The sequence below is a fragment of the Asparagus officinalis genome, chromosome 1 (genome assembly GCF_001876935.1).
Source record: "Asparagus officinalis chromosome 1, Aspof.V1, whole genome shotgun sequence".
NCBI lineage: Eukaryota > Viridiplantae > Streptophyta > Magnoliopsida > Asparagales > Asparagaceae > Asparagus > Asparagus officinalis.
Window position 1 is genome coordinate 20,484,030 of NC_033794.1, and position 16,431 is coordinate 20,500,460.

Sequence of the window (16,431 nt, forward strand, 5' to 3'; positions counted from 1 at the left end):
GGCATTCATCTGCAATAATGAAATACTTCCGAGGCTTTTTTCCCCTGCTTAGTTTTAAAGGAGGAGTCACTTAAATGCAAGATTAGTGAAACTTTTGGGCATTTAAATGCATTTAGACAAGATAAAAAAAAAATGTGATTCTTCGTCCAGGGTCTGTAGGCAGTTGATAGTTTCACATCAATAACAATTTTCCTCATGGCAAGTAGAGTGAAAAGGAAGCACGCCCCTTGTTGTTCCCTGTGCTTCTGTAAGGGGCTGTTTGTTTGGGGTGAAACGAGCAGAAAAGCCCACAAACGAAAACCGACAATGGTTAAATTGTCAGTTTTTATGGTTTCTAGGTGTTTGGTTCGTTTTAAATGACCAAAAAATGTAGGACATAAATTGTGAGACACGTGTGATTTGGGGGAAAGTGTGTTTCCATCCCCAAAAGGCCGACTTCACTGGAAAGTGAATAAAAACGCAGTTGGCTTTTTTCCCTCTCCTTTCACCATAGACGCTTTACGCATCACCCGCCCGTTTCCGCCTCTCATTTCACTCTTTCCTCAATTCTCCCGCCATTTTCGACTCCGGCATTGATCTTGGTTTTTGGTTTTTGGATCGGCACTGTTCTGTCTATTCTTCCACTCCGGCCCTCTCTCTCCACCAAGGTACAATCCCTAACTATCAATCCGATATGCTCTTTTTTTTAAATTTTTTGGCAAATTGTCAGGTATAAACATAGTTTTATAGGTATCTGTTCTATTTTTCTTGGGAATTATTGATGGAATTTTGTTTATCTTGATCTATAAGATTGAATTTTTGATTGATTATTAGCAAATAATTTTATTGGTGAGAGGATTCTCTATTTCATGGTACTTTTTTAGATATATATGTGGTATTTTTGATCTATAAGAATGAATTTTCGATCTAGAGGTCTCGGTTGCATTCTCACTATTTGATGTCTAACCTTTTAAGCCCTCAGTTTTCCTCTTCATAGACTTCATTCATACCCTCTCTTGCTGTATTTCTTCTTGTTGCTACTTTCCTATCATTGAGCCGAATGGCCAATTAATATCCTGACCACATGCTGAAGAAGGTTATTTGCATTGCCAATAGTGAAAAAAACATGCTTCAGTATGAATTGAAGGCTAAATCAACAAAAACAATAGTTGTTTGAAATATGTCAAAAATAGAAAAGCACAGAATTAAAGGCTTAGCAGCAAAAAATGAAAATGATTTAGTTGATATATACAAATTTAAATGGTGCATATACTCATGTATAAATTACGAAATAATCACATATAAACTATGTTACAATCTCTAAATGCCCTCTGCCTCTGGTAGCTCATACTTGCGGGTCAAAAGGCAACGTAGCAATATCTCAAGACACCTAAAATTCTCGCTGGGGGGATAGGGTATATGCTAATCTAATCTGATTTAATGCCAATTTAAATCTCTACTATCACAACCGGTTTTCAACGTTCACCAAAAATGTTCACAAGACCCACAATCGATTTTCTAGCTTACTGAAAACTCTTACAACTCACACACTTGTAACTTCACAATACACCCTCTAAGTGTTGGTCTGACACATGTTAACTTTCTCAAGTGCTTGGATTTACCACCTCTCCATAGGCTTTACTACCAACGCTACTCCTCTTGGAATTGACCACTTCTCTCACCACACACTCATCTCGGTGTCCTTGTGTATTACAATGTGATCTCACAATAAAGCTCAAGTACAAAGTTTTGTTCTCTATAATGGATGAGAACTCAATGAAGCCCACTCTTAATATTACAACCCCCACGACTCAAATATACAATATATAAAAATACCAAAAGCTCAAGTGAGTTGTGTGTGTAAGCAGTGAGTATAATAAAATACAAACTCGATATAAAATCTAGCTTAATAAAAAATATAATCAACAAATAATATAAATATAAAGCTAGAATTGAGTTTTGCAAAACTTCTTTAAAAATCAAGAGTGAGAGAGATTGAGATTGAAGTCCAAACACGAAAGAAATGATCTCCTCCTCTTGTGAAAACTTCTTCACATAAACACTTGTAAAACAAACTTAAGAAACACCCTTAAAACCTTTATAAACTTGTTCAAAACTTTTCTTCAGTAGTTGAGAAGTTATGAGGCAAGGGGTATATATAGGATCACAAGACAAACCCCAAAAATCAAGAAAACCAAGCAAAAAGACAAAAATCTCGAAAATTCAGCATTTTGGAAAATTAGCCGTTACAGTGTTATAAGTCGACTTGTACTGTTCATGAGTCAACTTATAAACTAACCGTTATAGGCTGAAAAAACATCTACTAAGTCGATTTATACTGTTCACAGTCGACTTAAAACATGCATGACAGATTTTGAAATTTTGCGTATCTGATTTTGTAAAATTAATTAAAAATAGTAAACTAACTCAAAAAACGTGAAATTTTGTGGGAAGTTTCTAAACATGTAGATAAAAATGTTAATAATTTATGAAATATCACCTCCCATTTGTGATATATTATTGTTTTAAGACAGATATTCTAGATTCTAAAAACTGTTAAAACACTCGATTTTGTAAAATCAATTTGACATAGTAAATCAACTCCAAAAATGATAAAATTTTATAAAATTGTTTTAAATATGTAATAGAACATGTTAGAAAAATAATTTCTTAAATTACATTTCCTATTTATGAAAACTCATCTGTTTTACTAAAACATGCACGGACATGAACTTATTAAAACTTGATTTTAATAAAATCATTTCAAGTACATATAAACATGAAATAAATATGTATGTGTATAACTATATCTATTTGTTTCATATTTATGAGACTAAACTTGAAAACAATAAAACGAAAAGTATGTGTGTGTGTAATATTTGAGCTTAGAGTATAAAATATACACAAAGTATAAACCTAAAACACTATACCCAAGTAATTGATCTTTAATTTCCTTGTCTTGATTTGCGGGGATGAAGCGATATGAATCTTGACTTGACTTGCGATGGCTTCAATCCATGTTCCTTCCATCCTCCAATGGATATGATCGTGTAAGCGCAAGTCCAACCAACCTCCAACGGAGGATCCTTGTGTAGAATACCTAACAATCAAATATAAATATTCGACAATTATTGTTAGGAATTATTTGTTAATCATCAAAACTAGATTAGATAGTAGGCTCATAAACATGAGACCTAACAATCTACCACTTTTTAATGATGATAAACAATCTATACAAAGAGTATATAGAATATGCATGATACTAAATGAATATAAAAAGTATAAGTTTCATGCATAAAAACCAAGGCAAGATATACTCACAATATACTTGTTTCTCCCCCTTTGATTTAACATCAAAATAGGGAAAACAATAAGAATGAAGAGAGCTAAAGCTCCCCTACAAATAAGCATAGGTGAGTATAATACAAATATTAGAGAAGAATGCTCCCCCTATCAAAATGCCTTAATGCATATATAAAAAAATATAAGACATAAAAAATGTGAGTATAAAAATCATGAAAGACTCGCATTCAAAAGGTCATAAGAACACATATTGATATGTCATTATGAAAATAGTATCTCAATGCAAGTGATATCTATAGATTTATGAAATCAAAAGAGTGAAAAAAACATGAGAATCATGAAAAATATTTTCATTTGAAAACAAATGATGAGAGCCATGAGAATCATGACAATCATGAAATTTCAAATGAAAATCAAATCAATCAAATGATATCATAAATAAAAATCTAAACTATAATAACATAAAATCATGCTTAACCTACAAATCATTATTTTTGAAGAACAAGTGATTAATCAACTAATAATGTCAAAACATTTATATATTTTATCCACAAAGGATTAAAAAGTGGTATGCTTTGGATAAAGCAAACGAATATCAATAATATCATTTTGACAATAAAAACTAGATAAACAATCATACCAAGCGCTTAGAGCTTGTTTCAATCCATATTTGCATCACAAAAAATGTAAGCATGATAATTATGTGAGCAAACATAAAACACTAATCACATAAAGGTACATTATAAAACACAAATGATGATCCATAAGCTCAAACACATAAATATCATCATAAAAGTGTTTTACAATGATCTCATAAGTACAAACTAAATTATACCAAAAAATATCATCATAAAAGTGTTTTACAATGATCTCATAAGTACAAACTAAATTATACCAAAAACTACATAGTCCAAACCAAGATTACAAACCAAAAACTACATAGTCCAAACCAAGATTACAAACCAATGATCTCATAAGTACAAACTAAATTATACCAAAAACTACATAGTCCAAACCAAGATTACAAACCATACAAGAATCATGAACTACGGTTTTAAAAATCCAAAAATAAATCATTTTAAAATTTTCAACAATGTAAATGTATATATATATTTGGAAATGCTTTCTTTTAAAGAGAAAATATGAGTGGGTTTTAAATTCTTATCAATTTACATTGTTATAAAAATATAAAACCTGAAAATCTAAAAATACAAAATAAACATAATCAATTTTGTTTTGGTACCTAAATATTTTTGGTGCCGGTAAGTTTAGGGACATGACCCTATCATTAAAGCTCAAGGCCCTTGTGTTATGATCCAATTTGGACGCATTTTACGCACGGACACGGTCATAACAATATTCATGCAAATGACCCTTTCGATTGCAATATGTGCAACGAAAGAGGCGCATTTGCAAACATAGATGGTCTTTTAAATATATTTTGCAAATGAGAAACTATTTTCAAATTAAAACAAAATTTGGCCAAATGATCAAATCTACCACAAAAATCACATTTAAACACATTATCATGCTTATGATGAGCAATGAGTGCATGTGTGTGTGAATGTGATGAAGAAAATTTATGAGATGCACATGAAGTAATATTATTGATATTAGAGTGTTTATGTGCATCATAGCAAAATATAGCTAAATGGCCTTTTCGGTCGCAAATAGAACACTTATAAATTTTTCTATATATGTGTGCATAATGAGTGGATCATTTTGACTTATTTGCACTTGACTTAGCACACATATTCACAAGCTTCTTATGATTGTTAATGCATATAGATAAAGTTGAATTCAAAGATTTTTTTTTTATTTCTCACTTCATTCAACTCGTTATTTTGGCACACTTGCATTACCAATAGAAGTAGAACAAACATGATAATTTTTAAATGAATTAAATTTATTTTTAGTTGTTTTTACTTCTACCATGACATCATTATTAGCATGAGTTAAGCTAGCTATTTTAGAGGTCAAATTTACATTTTCCAAATTCAATTTATCATTATTTTCTTTTAGTATTATATTCTCTTTAGCAATGATATCAAATTTGGAAGCTAACGACTCATGATTGGATTTTAACACAACATGCTTGCTTTTTAAATCAATAAAAATTTTATGCAACTTTGTGTAGGCATGCGTTAATTTATCATATGCACATGCGAATTCATTAATAGATAATTAACTTTCGGATTCTGAATCGCATATCACACTAGGGCTATCGCCTAATAGCCGAGTGCATGATGATAATGCTCCCTCCTTACTTGAAGTTGATTCTGCCAAAGCGCGTCGAATCTCCTCTAAGTTTTCTTGATGTGTTTCTATAAATTTCCATAATGTGCACTATCAAAAGAATCAAGCTTGTTAGATATGGATGAGTCAAAAGCATTAAGCAAAAATTCTAACAATAGCTTGTTCATTGTAAATATTTTCTTATCATGTTTGGTCCACTTGGATTTCTTCAACGTGGGCACAATATAAACACAATCGATAATTTTTCATAAATCGAAGTGTCTAGATCTAACAAAGAGTTTAAATCTAACACACCATTGAGCATAGGGGAAACCATCTAATCTAGGAACAAAATTAATGTCATAACCTAAACTAGGTGCACCATGCACATCCACGATATATAAATACAAGCAAGCTATAATGAAAATCAAAGCTAGATTAGCAAAATCAAAGTGAGGATCTTTGACTCAAGGCGGTTAAGCCACAAATCAAGGAGCACCATGCTCTGATACCAAATGAAATTACCCTAGGGGGGAATAGGGTATATGCTAATCTAATCCGATTTAATGCCAATTTAAAACCTTATTAACAACTATTCTAGAAATTATGATATACAACAAATTTATATGCAAGGATATATAATTAAACTAAGGACGATATAAACATGAGACAATGGTGATATAGAAAGCAATAAGCAATGAGCACAAATAATACGCCAAGATAAACTCAAACACACAATATGATCATGGAGTTCGGTCACCCTCGATCTACGTCTCCGCTCCTCATTCACGAGGAGAATCTCCACTATCACAAACGGTTTTTCAACGTTCATCGAAAACATTTACAAGACTCATAATCAGTTTTCTAGCTTACTGAAAACTCTTACAACTCTCACACTTGTAACTACATAATACATCCTCTAAGTGTTGGCCTAGTACGTGTCAACTTCCTCAAGTGCTTGGATTTACCACATCTCCCTAGGCTTTACTACCAACGCCACTCCTCTTAGAATTGACCCCGTCTCTCATCACATTCTCCTCTCGGTGTCCTTGTGTATTACAATGCGATCTCACAATAAAGTTTAAGTACAAGTTTTGTTCTCTATAATAGATGACAACTCAATGAAGCTCACTCTTAATGTTACAACCCCCATAACTCAAATATACATTATGTAAAAATACCAAAAGCTCAAGTGAGTTGTGTGTGTAAGCAATGAGTATAATAAAATACAAACTCAATATAAATTCTAGCTTAATGAAAATGATAATCAACAAATAATATAAATATAAAGCTAGAATTGAGTTTAGCAAAACTTCTCTGAAAATCAAGAGTGAGAGAGATTGAGATTGAGGCCCAAACACGAAAGAAATGATCTCCTCCTCTTGTGAAAACTTCTTCACATAAACACTTATAAAATAAACTCAAAAAACACCCTTAAAACCTTTGTAAACTTGTTTAAAACTTTTCTTTAGTAGTTGAGAAGTTATGAGACAAGGTGTATATATAGGATCACAAGACAAACCCCAAAAACCAAGAAAACCAAGCAAAAAGATAAAAATCCCAAAAATTTAGCATTCTGAAAAACTAGTCGTTACAGTCTTATAAGTCAACTTATACTGTTCATGAGTCGATTTATAAACTAGCCGTTACAGGTTGAAAAAATATTTGCTAAGTTGACTTATACTGTTCATAGTCAACTTATACTGTTCATAGTTGACTTAAAACATGCACAACAGATTCTAAAATTTTACGTATCTGATTTTGTAAAATTAATTAAAAATAGTAAATCAACTCCAAAAATTGTGAAATTTTTAGGAAAGTTTTTAAATATGAAGATAAACATGTTAGAGGAAATAATTTATGAAATATCACTTCCTATTTGTTAGATATTACTGTTTTAAGACAGATATTCCATATTCTAAAAACTATTAAAACACTTGATTTTGTAAAATTAATTTGACATAGTAAATCAACTCCAAAAATAATAAAATTTTGGTAAATGGTTATAAACATGTAATAGAACATGTTAGAAAAAGAATTTATCAAATTGAATTTTCTATTTGTAAAAACTCATCTGTTTTGTAAAAACATGCACAAACATGAATTTATTAAAACTTGATTTTTAATGAAATCATTTCAAGAACATATCAACATGAAACAAATATGTGTGTATATAACTATATACATTTGTTTCAGATTTATGTGGCTAAACGTAAAAGCAATAAAACAAAAACTATGTGTGTGTGTAATATTTGAGCTTAGAGTATAAAACACAAAGTATAAACCTAAAACAATATACCCAAATAATTAATCTTCAATTTGCTTGTCTTGGTTTGCGGGGATGAAGCGATATGAATCTTTACTTGAATTGTGACGGATTCAATCCATGTTCCTTCCATCGTCCAATGGATATGATCGTGTAAGCGCAAATCCAACCAACCTCCGACAGAGGATCCTTGTGTAGAATACCTAACAATCAAATATAAACACTCGACAATCATTATTAAGAATTATTTATTTATCATCAAAACTAGATTAGATAGTAGGCTCATAAACATGAGACTTAATAACACCAACTAGTAAAACCTTTAGTTTGTTGAAAGGGTTATTATGATATGGGTTATATGATGTTGTGCTTAGTTATATGTTACTTGTGTTTTAGATGGATGGTGATCTCGATGAAGAGACAGTAGTTAATATGTGCTTGGGTGCTACACTCTCTGTTTTATTTATGGTTATGACATTCATGAGGAGAATGCAAAGTAGACGTAGATCTATACATGCAGGTTCTAATGAAGAGAAAATAAAGCAATATCAAAATAGAAAATAACAAATGAACCGGATATATAATGGATTTAGTGATAGCTGTGTCAACTATGTAAGAATGCACAGTGGTGCTTTTATGAAGCTTGCAAAGATCATGAGGAGGAATGATTTATTACGAGACTCAAGACATGTTACAATGGAGGAGCAACTTGCTATGACTTTAAATATTTTGAGGCATAAAACTAAAAATTGGACTATTAGGTCACATTTAATTAGATCTGGCGAGACTGTGAGTATGTATTTCAACAAAGTGATAGGAGCAATTTGCCATATACGTCCATGCTTTTTGTGACAAGTACGGAATGAAGTTCCATAGGAGATCCTTAGCAACCCTCTATACTATCCTTATTTCAAGGTATTCTCTCTTTAATTTGTGATTAAAAACATGATCATTTGCTTTAATTAAAAATATTCAGTAGTATTTTTTTGTTCTCTAGGATTGTATTGGTATGATAGATGAGACACATGTTAATGCTATGCTACATGCTAGTCTTGTTCCACGATTCCGTGGTCGAAAAGTTATTACGCAAAATGTTTTAGTGGCTTGTACTCTAAACAAGTTGTTCACTTACGTATTAGCTGGGTGGGAAGGTTATGCAAATGATTATAAAGTCCTTCAGGATGCATTATCTAGGCCACAACCTCATGGCTTGAAAGTATATGATGGTAATTTTATCAAATCTTCAATTTTAAGTAATTACTTCAATAAATAAATGATATTCAATGAAATGATAAAAATTCTAATAAACACTTTCACATCATGCAAATTGTAGACATTACTTGTGTGATGCGGGATACACGACTATGCCGGGTTTTATCTCCCCGTATCATGGCATTTGTTATCATTTGAAGGAACAAATAGGAAGAACACCTAGAAATAGAAGGGAATTATTCAATCTTAGACATTCTTATTTAAGGTCTAAGATTGAAGCTACATTTGGTTGTTTGAAGAATCGTTTCAAAATTCTCACCGCAAAGCCTCATTACCCTTTTCGCGCGCAAGTGGATATTGTATTAGCTTGCACGGTTCTTCACAGTTATATTGCAATGGTTGACCCAGATGATGATATATTCAATGAGGCCGTTGATATCGAAGATGATGAAGGTGATGTTGCTAATAAAGATAAGAATAATATTGTTGATTTCTCTCAATCCCAAACTCAAAGGGAGCAAACACAATCAAAAAACATGTGGAAGGATCGTAGAGATCAAATAGTTTAGGAAATGTGGGTTGATTATTGTGAAAAATATAAGGGAGGGAATACTAATGAAGTAGGCATGTGATGCAATGTATTAGAGATGTTGTCTTATGTTATGCAATTTTCTATTTTCATGTACTTTATTTTATGATGGCGTGATGCAAAACTATATAAGGTTAATTGAGAAATATTTGTATGTTACTATTATGTGTTGTATGGACTTTTCTCTTAGGACACATTTTTTTACTCAACTTACGTTTATTTTTCGTATTTCTCTATAATTATTTTCTAGGTATGGTTGACAGCTTCAATTGTGAGGAACTTGATAAGGTCAAAGGCGAGAGTGCGGCATCAAATTCATCTCCTAGAACCCCAAGGAATTCATCAATCCCTTGTGGGTTCAACCCAGGATTTATGCCTTATCATTCTTCACGAGTTGGCCAAGGTCCTAATATTTGGAATAATTTTTAAATGCAAGATGCTATTGGGGAATTGGCCAACAACCACCAATTTTATTTATGAACATGCTAAATGTTCCTCCAACTTTACAACGTCAAAGTTATAGCATGGGTGAAACTCCGTCACCTAATCAACACTGTCAAAGCAACAAGAGAAATGCTATTGATATTGATGGTGATGAAAGTTCATCCCCTAACCCAAAGAGGAACAAGAAAGCAATTGCTCACAAATCTAAAAAGAAAGAGGCTTGCAAGGGGAGAGTTAATAAATTATCAAAGAGTAAACATGATGATTTGCTAATTCCTTTCCTTACAAAGTGTGCTAAAGATGGAATGAATGCAGATAAGAAGTTCAAAAAACCGCTTATCGTGATGCCGCATTTCATATCAATGAACAATTAGGTTCAACATTCACAGCCGAGAACGTGGAAAGTAGTATGAAAACTATCTGTAATAGATTTTTGGACATGCAAAAATATCGTAACTTGAGTGGTGCCGGTTGGGATGATGCGAAGAAGATGGTAATTATGGATGATGCTTGCTTTGATAGATGGCTAGAGGTATTTACCAGTTTGTCATGTTTGTTTTTGATCAAATATTTACCATTTTTGTTCCTTGTCTTTCACATATAGATTTGATATATGCCTAAACTATGCAGGATAAGAGTATCAATAGTTCTAAGCTAAGGGAATACATCAATAAGCCCATGAAACATTATGAAGACCTCACAATTATTATTAGAGATGATGTTGCTATAGGAGATTATGCGGTAGATGTGGTGGACAAATTTGGTGGTAGTGCACATTATAATATTGGTGATGATGATGATGATATTAGTATGCTAAAGGAGAACAAGCCTAGCTATGTCTCTTTAGATGAAGATGATATTCCACCACCGAAGGTCCCAACTATGCCCTCAAAATCCAATCCAACTTCTAGTGTGAAGAAAGCTAAAAATGACATGTAAAAGATGCGTAAAGGAGGAGGGGGGGGGGTCTAGTGAGGACACGGTGCTTGTGCGTGAGATAGTAAATGAGGCAAAACAATTCACATCATCGATGCGCTTGGTGAGTATGCATTGGACCGAGAAGTTGGCAAAAGCTATATTTGCAAATGATGATGAATTTAACATAGAAATTCTTGGTAAGTTTTATCAAGAATTACATGAGAATGAATCACAAGATAGGTTGTTTATGGGGATACCAACTATTATGCAAAAGAAGGTGTTAACTGAGTTCATGAAGAGTCAACCTATTGATTAGAGTGGTGGAAGGTTAGATTGGATGCTTTTGGGATATTTTTGTGAAACTAGCTAATTATATCAATGCTTGTATAATTATTTTTGTATGTAAATGAGATAGATGATTGCTCATTCTTGTGCCTAACAACTATGGTAGATGTATTAAACTTTCTTTTGTGCAAAACTAATACTACTATCTCTATCTTCGTGCATCTCAGTAGTGACTTTACAAGCTTAGTATTCAGATTATAGACTATGATATATACATTTTACATGTTATATTGGATATTAGATTGCTAATGCAAACTTGTTTGACATATTTACAAGTGGGTTAAGGTGAATGATTTCACCTTGATGGATTGAGAGTAACCTACATATTTCTAGTGTCACGGAATTAAAGTTCAAGATGTATGCATATTTTGTGTTATGATGATGGGCTATTCTTAAGATATGCAGCCGAAGTTTATAGCAGTAATATATTGGAGAGACAATCCATGATGACAATGCTTATTATGTAGGGTCATTATGATAATTGCAGCCAACATTGCTACTATAAACTTCATGGCGAGGTAGATAATGAAGAAAATGGCCTTTTCTGAGCACATTTTCTCAGCCTTGTACTTCCATTAATAAATGATATTCAATTATTGATTTTAGTTGTGTTGGTTATGATCTTGGTTTCAGCCAGTGTTTGGTTATATATGTGTGGTTGGCCTTTGGTTTCAGTTGGGTGCAAACTGAACTGAATTGGTTTCAGCCTTGCATGGTTATATATGAGGACTCTTTCTGCAGTTTTTGTTGTGTGCATGGTTTCAGCCTTGCATGGTTTCAGTTGTGCTCTCGGCATTGGTTATATATGGGGGCTCTTTCTAAACTGAATGCTCTTATGAGCAAGTGTGAACTCTTGGCCTTGGATGCAGTTTTTGTTGGGTGCAAATTGTATTATGTTTCTGCCTTGGTTTCAGTTGTGTTGGATATTTATTTTCAATAGGTTAAAATGGTTTGGTTTCAGCCTTGGATAGTTGTCTCAGCCTTTGGTTTAGATATAGGTTTCAATCTTGGATATTTTCAAACTCAGTTGTGTGCTTGCCTTTGATTTTCTAGCCAATGTTGGACTCAGCCTTGGTCACAGCCATGGTTTGGTTTTAGTTGTGTCAGATATATGTGTTGGGTATTTGTGTTGGATATTTGTGCTGGATATTTGTCAGCCTTGGCTTTTGTGTTGAATATTTGTGCTTTTGGTTTGGCCTGAGTTGTGTGCTTACCTTTGCATGGTTTCATCCTTGCATGGTTATATATGGGGGCTATTTCTGCAGTTTTTGTTGTGTGCATGGTTTTAGCCTTGCTCTCGGCATTGGTTTCAGCTCAGTTTATGTTCAGTTGTGTGCTTGGCCTTTGGTTTCAATTGTGTGCTTGTCCTTTGGTCTTTGGTTTCAGTTGGGTGCAAATTGAACTGAATTGGTTTCAGCCTTGCATGGTTATATATGGGGGCTCTTTCTGCAGTTTTTTTTGTGTGCATAGTTTCATCCTTGCATGGTCTCAGTTGTGTTCTCAGCATTGGTTATATATGGGGGCTCTTTCTGAACTAAATGCTCTTATGAGCAAATGTGAACTCTTGGCTTTGGATGCAGTTTTTGTTGGGTGCAAATTGTATTAAGTTTTAGCCTTGGTTTCCGTTGTCTCGGCCTTGGTTTCAGAAATAGGTTTCAGCCTTGGATATTTTCAAACTCAGTTGTGTGCTTACCTTTGATTTTCTAGCCAATGTTGGTCTTGGCCTTGGTCACAGCCATGGTTTGGTTTCAGTTGTGTTAGATATATGTGCTGGGTATTTGTGTTGGATATTTGTGCTTTTGGTTTGGCCTAAGTTGTGTGCTTGCCTTTGAATTTCCAGCCAGGTAAATGTCTCGGCTTGGGTCACGACCATGGTTTGGTTTCAGTTGTGTTAGATATTTATCAGTTGCTAATCATTTTTGTTGTCATTGCTGCCATCCTCATTGTTCATGATAGATTGTCAGGCTTTATACCTTTGGTTAGCCTTTGGCCTTTGGTTAGCCTTTGGTTTCAGTTGTTGCCTGGCCTTTGGTTTCAGTTATGAATTTCCAACAAACAACTGGGTTTCATCTAATTTGTTTTTAATTGGTTGAAATGATTATTATGTCATTGGTAATGTGATATTATGTTATGATGATGGCCAGATATGTAATGTATGCAACCAAAGTTTATACTAGTAATCAATTGGCGAGACAATAAATGCAGCCAACATTGCTATTATAAACTTCATGGCGAGGCAGATAATAAAGAAAATGGCCTTTTCTGAGCACATTTTCTATAAATTGTGTTAAATTTTGGTTTGATTTCAATCTTGGGTTGTTCGAGTCTTGGTTTCTCTCGAGTTGGTTTTAGCCTTGGTTCAGTCTTGGATATTTTCATACTTGGTTTGACCAAAATTGGTTTGGTTTCAATCGAGTTGGTTTCAGACGAGTTGTGTTCTTGCCTACTGAATTTTTAGGCTTGCCTACTGAATTTTCAGGCAATGTGTGTTTGCCTTCTGAATTTGCAGTCAATTGAGTGCATTGCATTATATTTTGTGTGCCTTAATTTTTGTTGTTAATATTTTGTCTTACATGGGTGGTAATCACACCATGGTGACCACAATCAAGTTTTCTTGATTTTTTAGTTTGAACCAAACACTAGAAAATAAGGGAATCTATTCACACATCAAATTGTTTTCTTCTTTTTTCAAGTTGAATCAAACTAAAAAAAGTGGTGGAAAGTACTTTCATCCCATATTTTTTGGCGAAACAAACACAAGAAACACTTTCCATGAAAGTGAAGGAAACACAAAAAAGTGAAGAAAAATTATTTTTGGAAAATGAGGGAAACGAACCAAACAGGCCCTAACAATCAAACTTACTATCTAAACTTGTAGAGGAAAATTTTTAGAGGAGAGTGGGGGCTAACTTGGTATTAATGGAGCTTATAAGAAAGTTGTTTGTATAATAAGCTTATAAAAACAACTTATATAAGCTACTCAAAATAGTTTTCTAATAATCATATATTGTAAACTATTTCAAAAATAGTTAAATTTTTTTGATAAAATTGTGCTTAAATCATTATAAGTGAAAAATGATCAAAATAGATGTAGTCACCAAAATAGATAATAATTTTAAGACACATAAAGTAATATTGTCAAAGTACTAAAGGATATGTATAATATAAAAAGAGGCTACTTTTAAAAATATCATCTAGTTGTTTCTAAAAATTGACTACCATTTGACATCAATCTAACAAAAGCAATACCAAACTAACCCTAGACTACCTTTCATTATAAAGAAATTTGGATGTTGTGAATGTTCTTATTCAATAACCTTGCTACATCTCCGTGACAATCTAAAGTATTTGATAATAGACAACACTCATGATTCAACAACACAGTTTAGAATGTGTTTGATTAGAGTGTGTTAGTACTATAAATATAGTTACAACATCATGAATGTATTTGGATTGATGTAGTTGAAGTATTGTATAGTTTTAACTATATTTATGGGTGTTTATTTGGATACAGTTGCAACACGAAAATGTCCTCGCAACACCCAAATATGCTATAATTGAGGGTATTGCATCCCCGCTTAAATTTTAAAGTGTTGCAACAACATTTAAGTTACCTCTGGATGTTAGCTCATTTCGATATACAGGTGCTATTCTGTTAAGCTCTCTCGTTAAACACCAACTTGCCTTCTGAGATCTCAGGAAACACCACATAAAGATCGATATCTGCAAAAGCAACATCATACATCTCCCACAAACAAAAAGCAAAAGAATTTAATACTTCCTAAAAGTGAAAAAAGGAAAACGGGGAAAAAACAGAAAAAACAAAACAAAAGATTATTCTTTAAGATCCCTGTTTCTCAATCTATCCAATTTCAAGCTAAATACACCAACCACAATCCTGCTCCGAGTCTCCAAAACCTCATTAAATCTTCAAACCACGCATCAAGGCGCGAGGAAATGTTAATCACAAGTGGCGAACACGGGCCAACGCGCTAATTGCTGGCTGCTTGCTTCGCTCCAATGGCAAAGAACTCAGTGATGACCTCAAGAGGCATGCCCTTTGTTTCCGGAACTTTCAAGAAAACAAACACCAAAGAAATAACACACACAGCTGCATATATGCCAAAAACACCAGCGAGCCCGATAGAGCTCAACATCAAGGGAAGAGTGTAGGTGACAATAATGTCTCCGACCCAAGAACTGAACGCACATATAGCGATGCAATTACCACGAACACGAGTAGGGAAAATCTCAGCGCAGAAGATATTGGGTATTGGGCCGAAGCCCATGACAAAGAAACAGAAGTAGATAATGATGCTAATGGTTGAGAGAACCGCGTGAGCAACGGTACCTAAGTTTACTAGATTGGCGATAACCAAGACGATGAGAGTTATTATGAGAACCGGTATAGTGGCCAGTAGAAGACTCCTGCATAAAGAAATCAAAGAAGTTATATACTAAATAAAGACGGAGATTAAGTAGTGAAACTACGAGTTGAGCTAGGCTACCACCAATAGTATTAAAAATGCCTTCGGCCTCAATTCTCTCTCATCTCTCTCTATATATAATATAATATATATATATATATATATATATATAGAGAGAGAGAGAGAGAGAGAGAGAGAAATATAGAGAAACTTGGTACCAAGCATAAGTTTTTGTGCTTGGTAGCAAGGTGGTTCATTCTCTTCCACTCATTCAAATGAAGGATCACATTCAAATGGTTGAGAATGAGATACATCATTGCCAAACACAAAATTTGTGCTTAGTACCAAGTTCCTACATTTTTGAGAAAAATAGGTATGCTTGGTACCAAACACAAAAAATTGTGCTTGGTAGTGAGGTGGCACAATCCCCTCCACTCATTCAAATTGTTATATATCCTCATACACTCCTCAACCCATGTGAATGTGGTCCCCCATTTGAATGAGTGAAGGGGATTGTGCCACCTCAACTAATCAAGTACAAATTTGTGCTTGGTACCACAAGCATTCATATATATATATATATATATAATATAGAGAGAGAGAGAGAGAGAGAGAAATATGGGTATACTTGGTACCAAGCATAAATTTTTATGCTTGGTAGTGATTTTGTCACATCCACATCCACTTATTACCCAATATAGCAATGAGGTCCC

The 16,431-nt window shown here is 33.5% G+C and overlaps 1 protein-coding gene across 5 annotated transcripts in view; it reads right to left on the minus strand.

The window, feature by feature from the left end:
* LOC109820843 (monosaccharide-sensing protein 2-like) overlaps nucleotides 14,980-16,431 on the minus strand; it is a 15,719-nt gene continuing 14,267 nt past the window's right edge. For all 5 annotated transcript variants that reach the window (XM_020387061.1, XM_020387057.1, XM_020387050.1 and 2 more), the window contains one exon: nucleotides 14,980-15,719. In XM_020387061.1, the coding sequence (XP_020242650.1) occupies nucleotides 15,284-15,719 (436 nt within the window). In that variant the 3' untranslated portion in view covers nucleotides 14,980-15,283. The remainder of the gene's footprint in view (nucleotides 15,720-16,431) is intronic.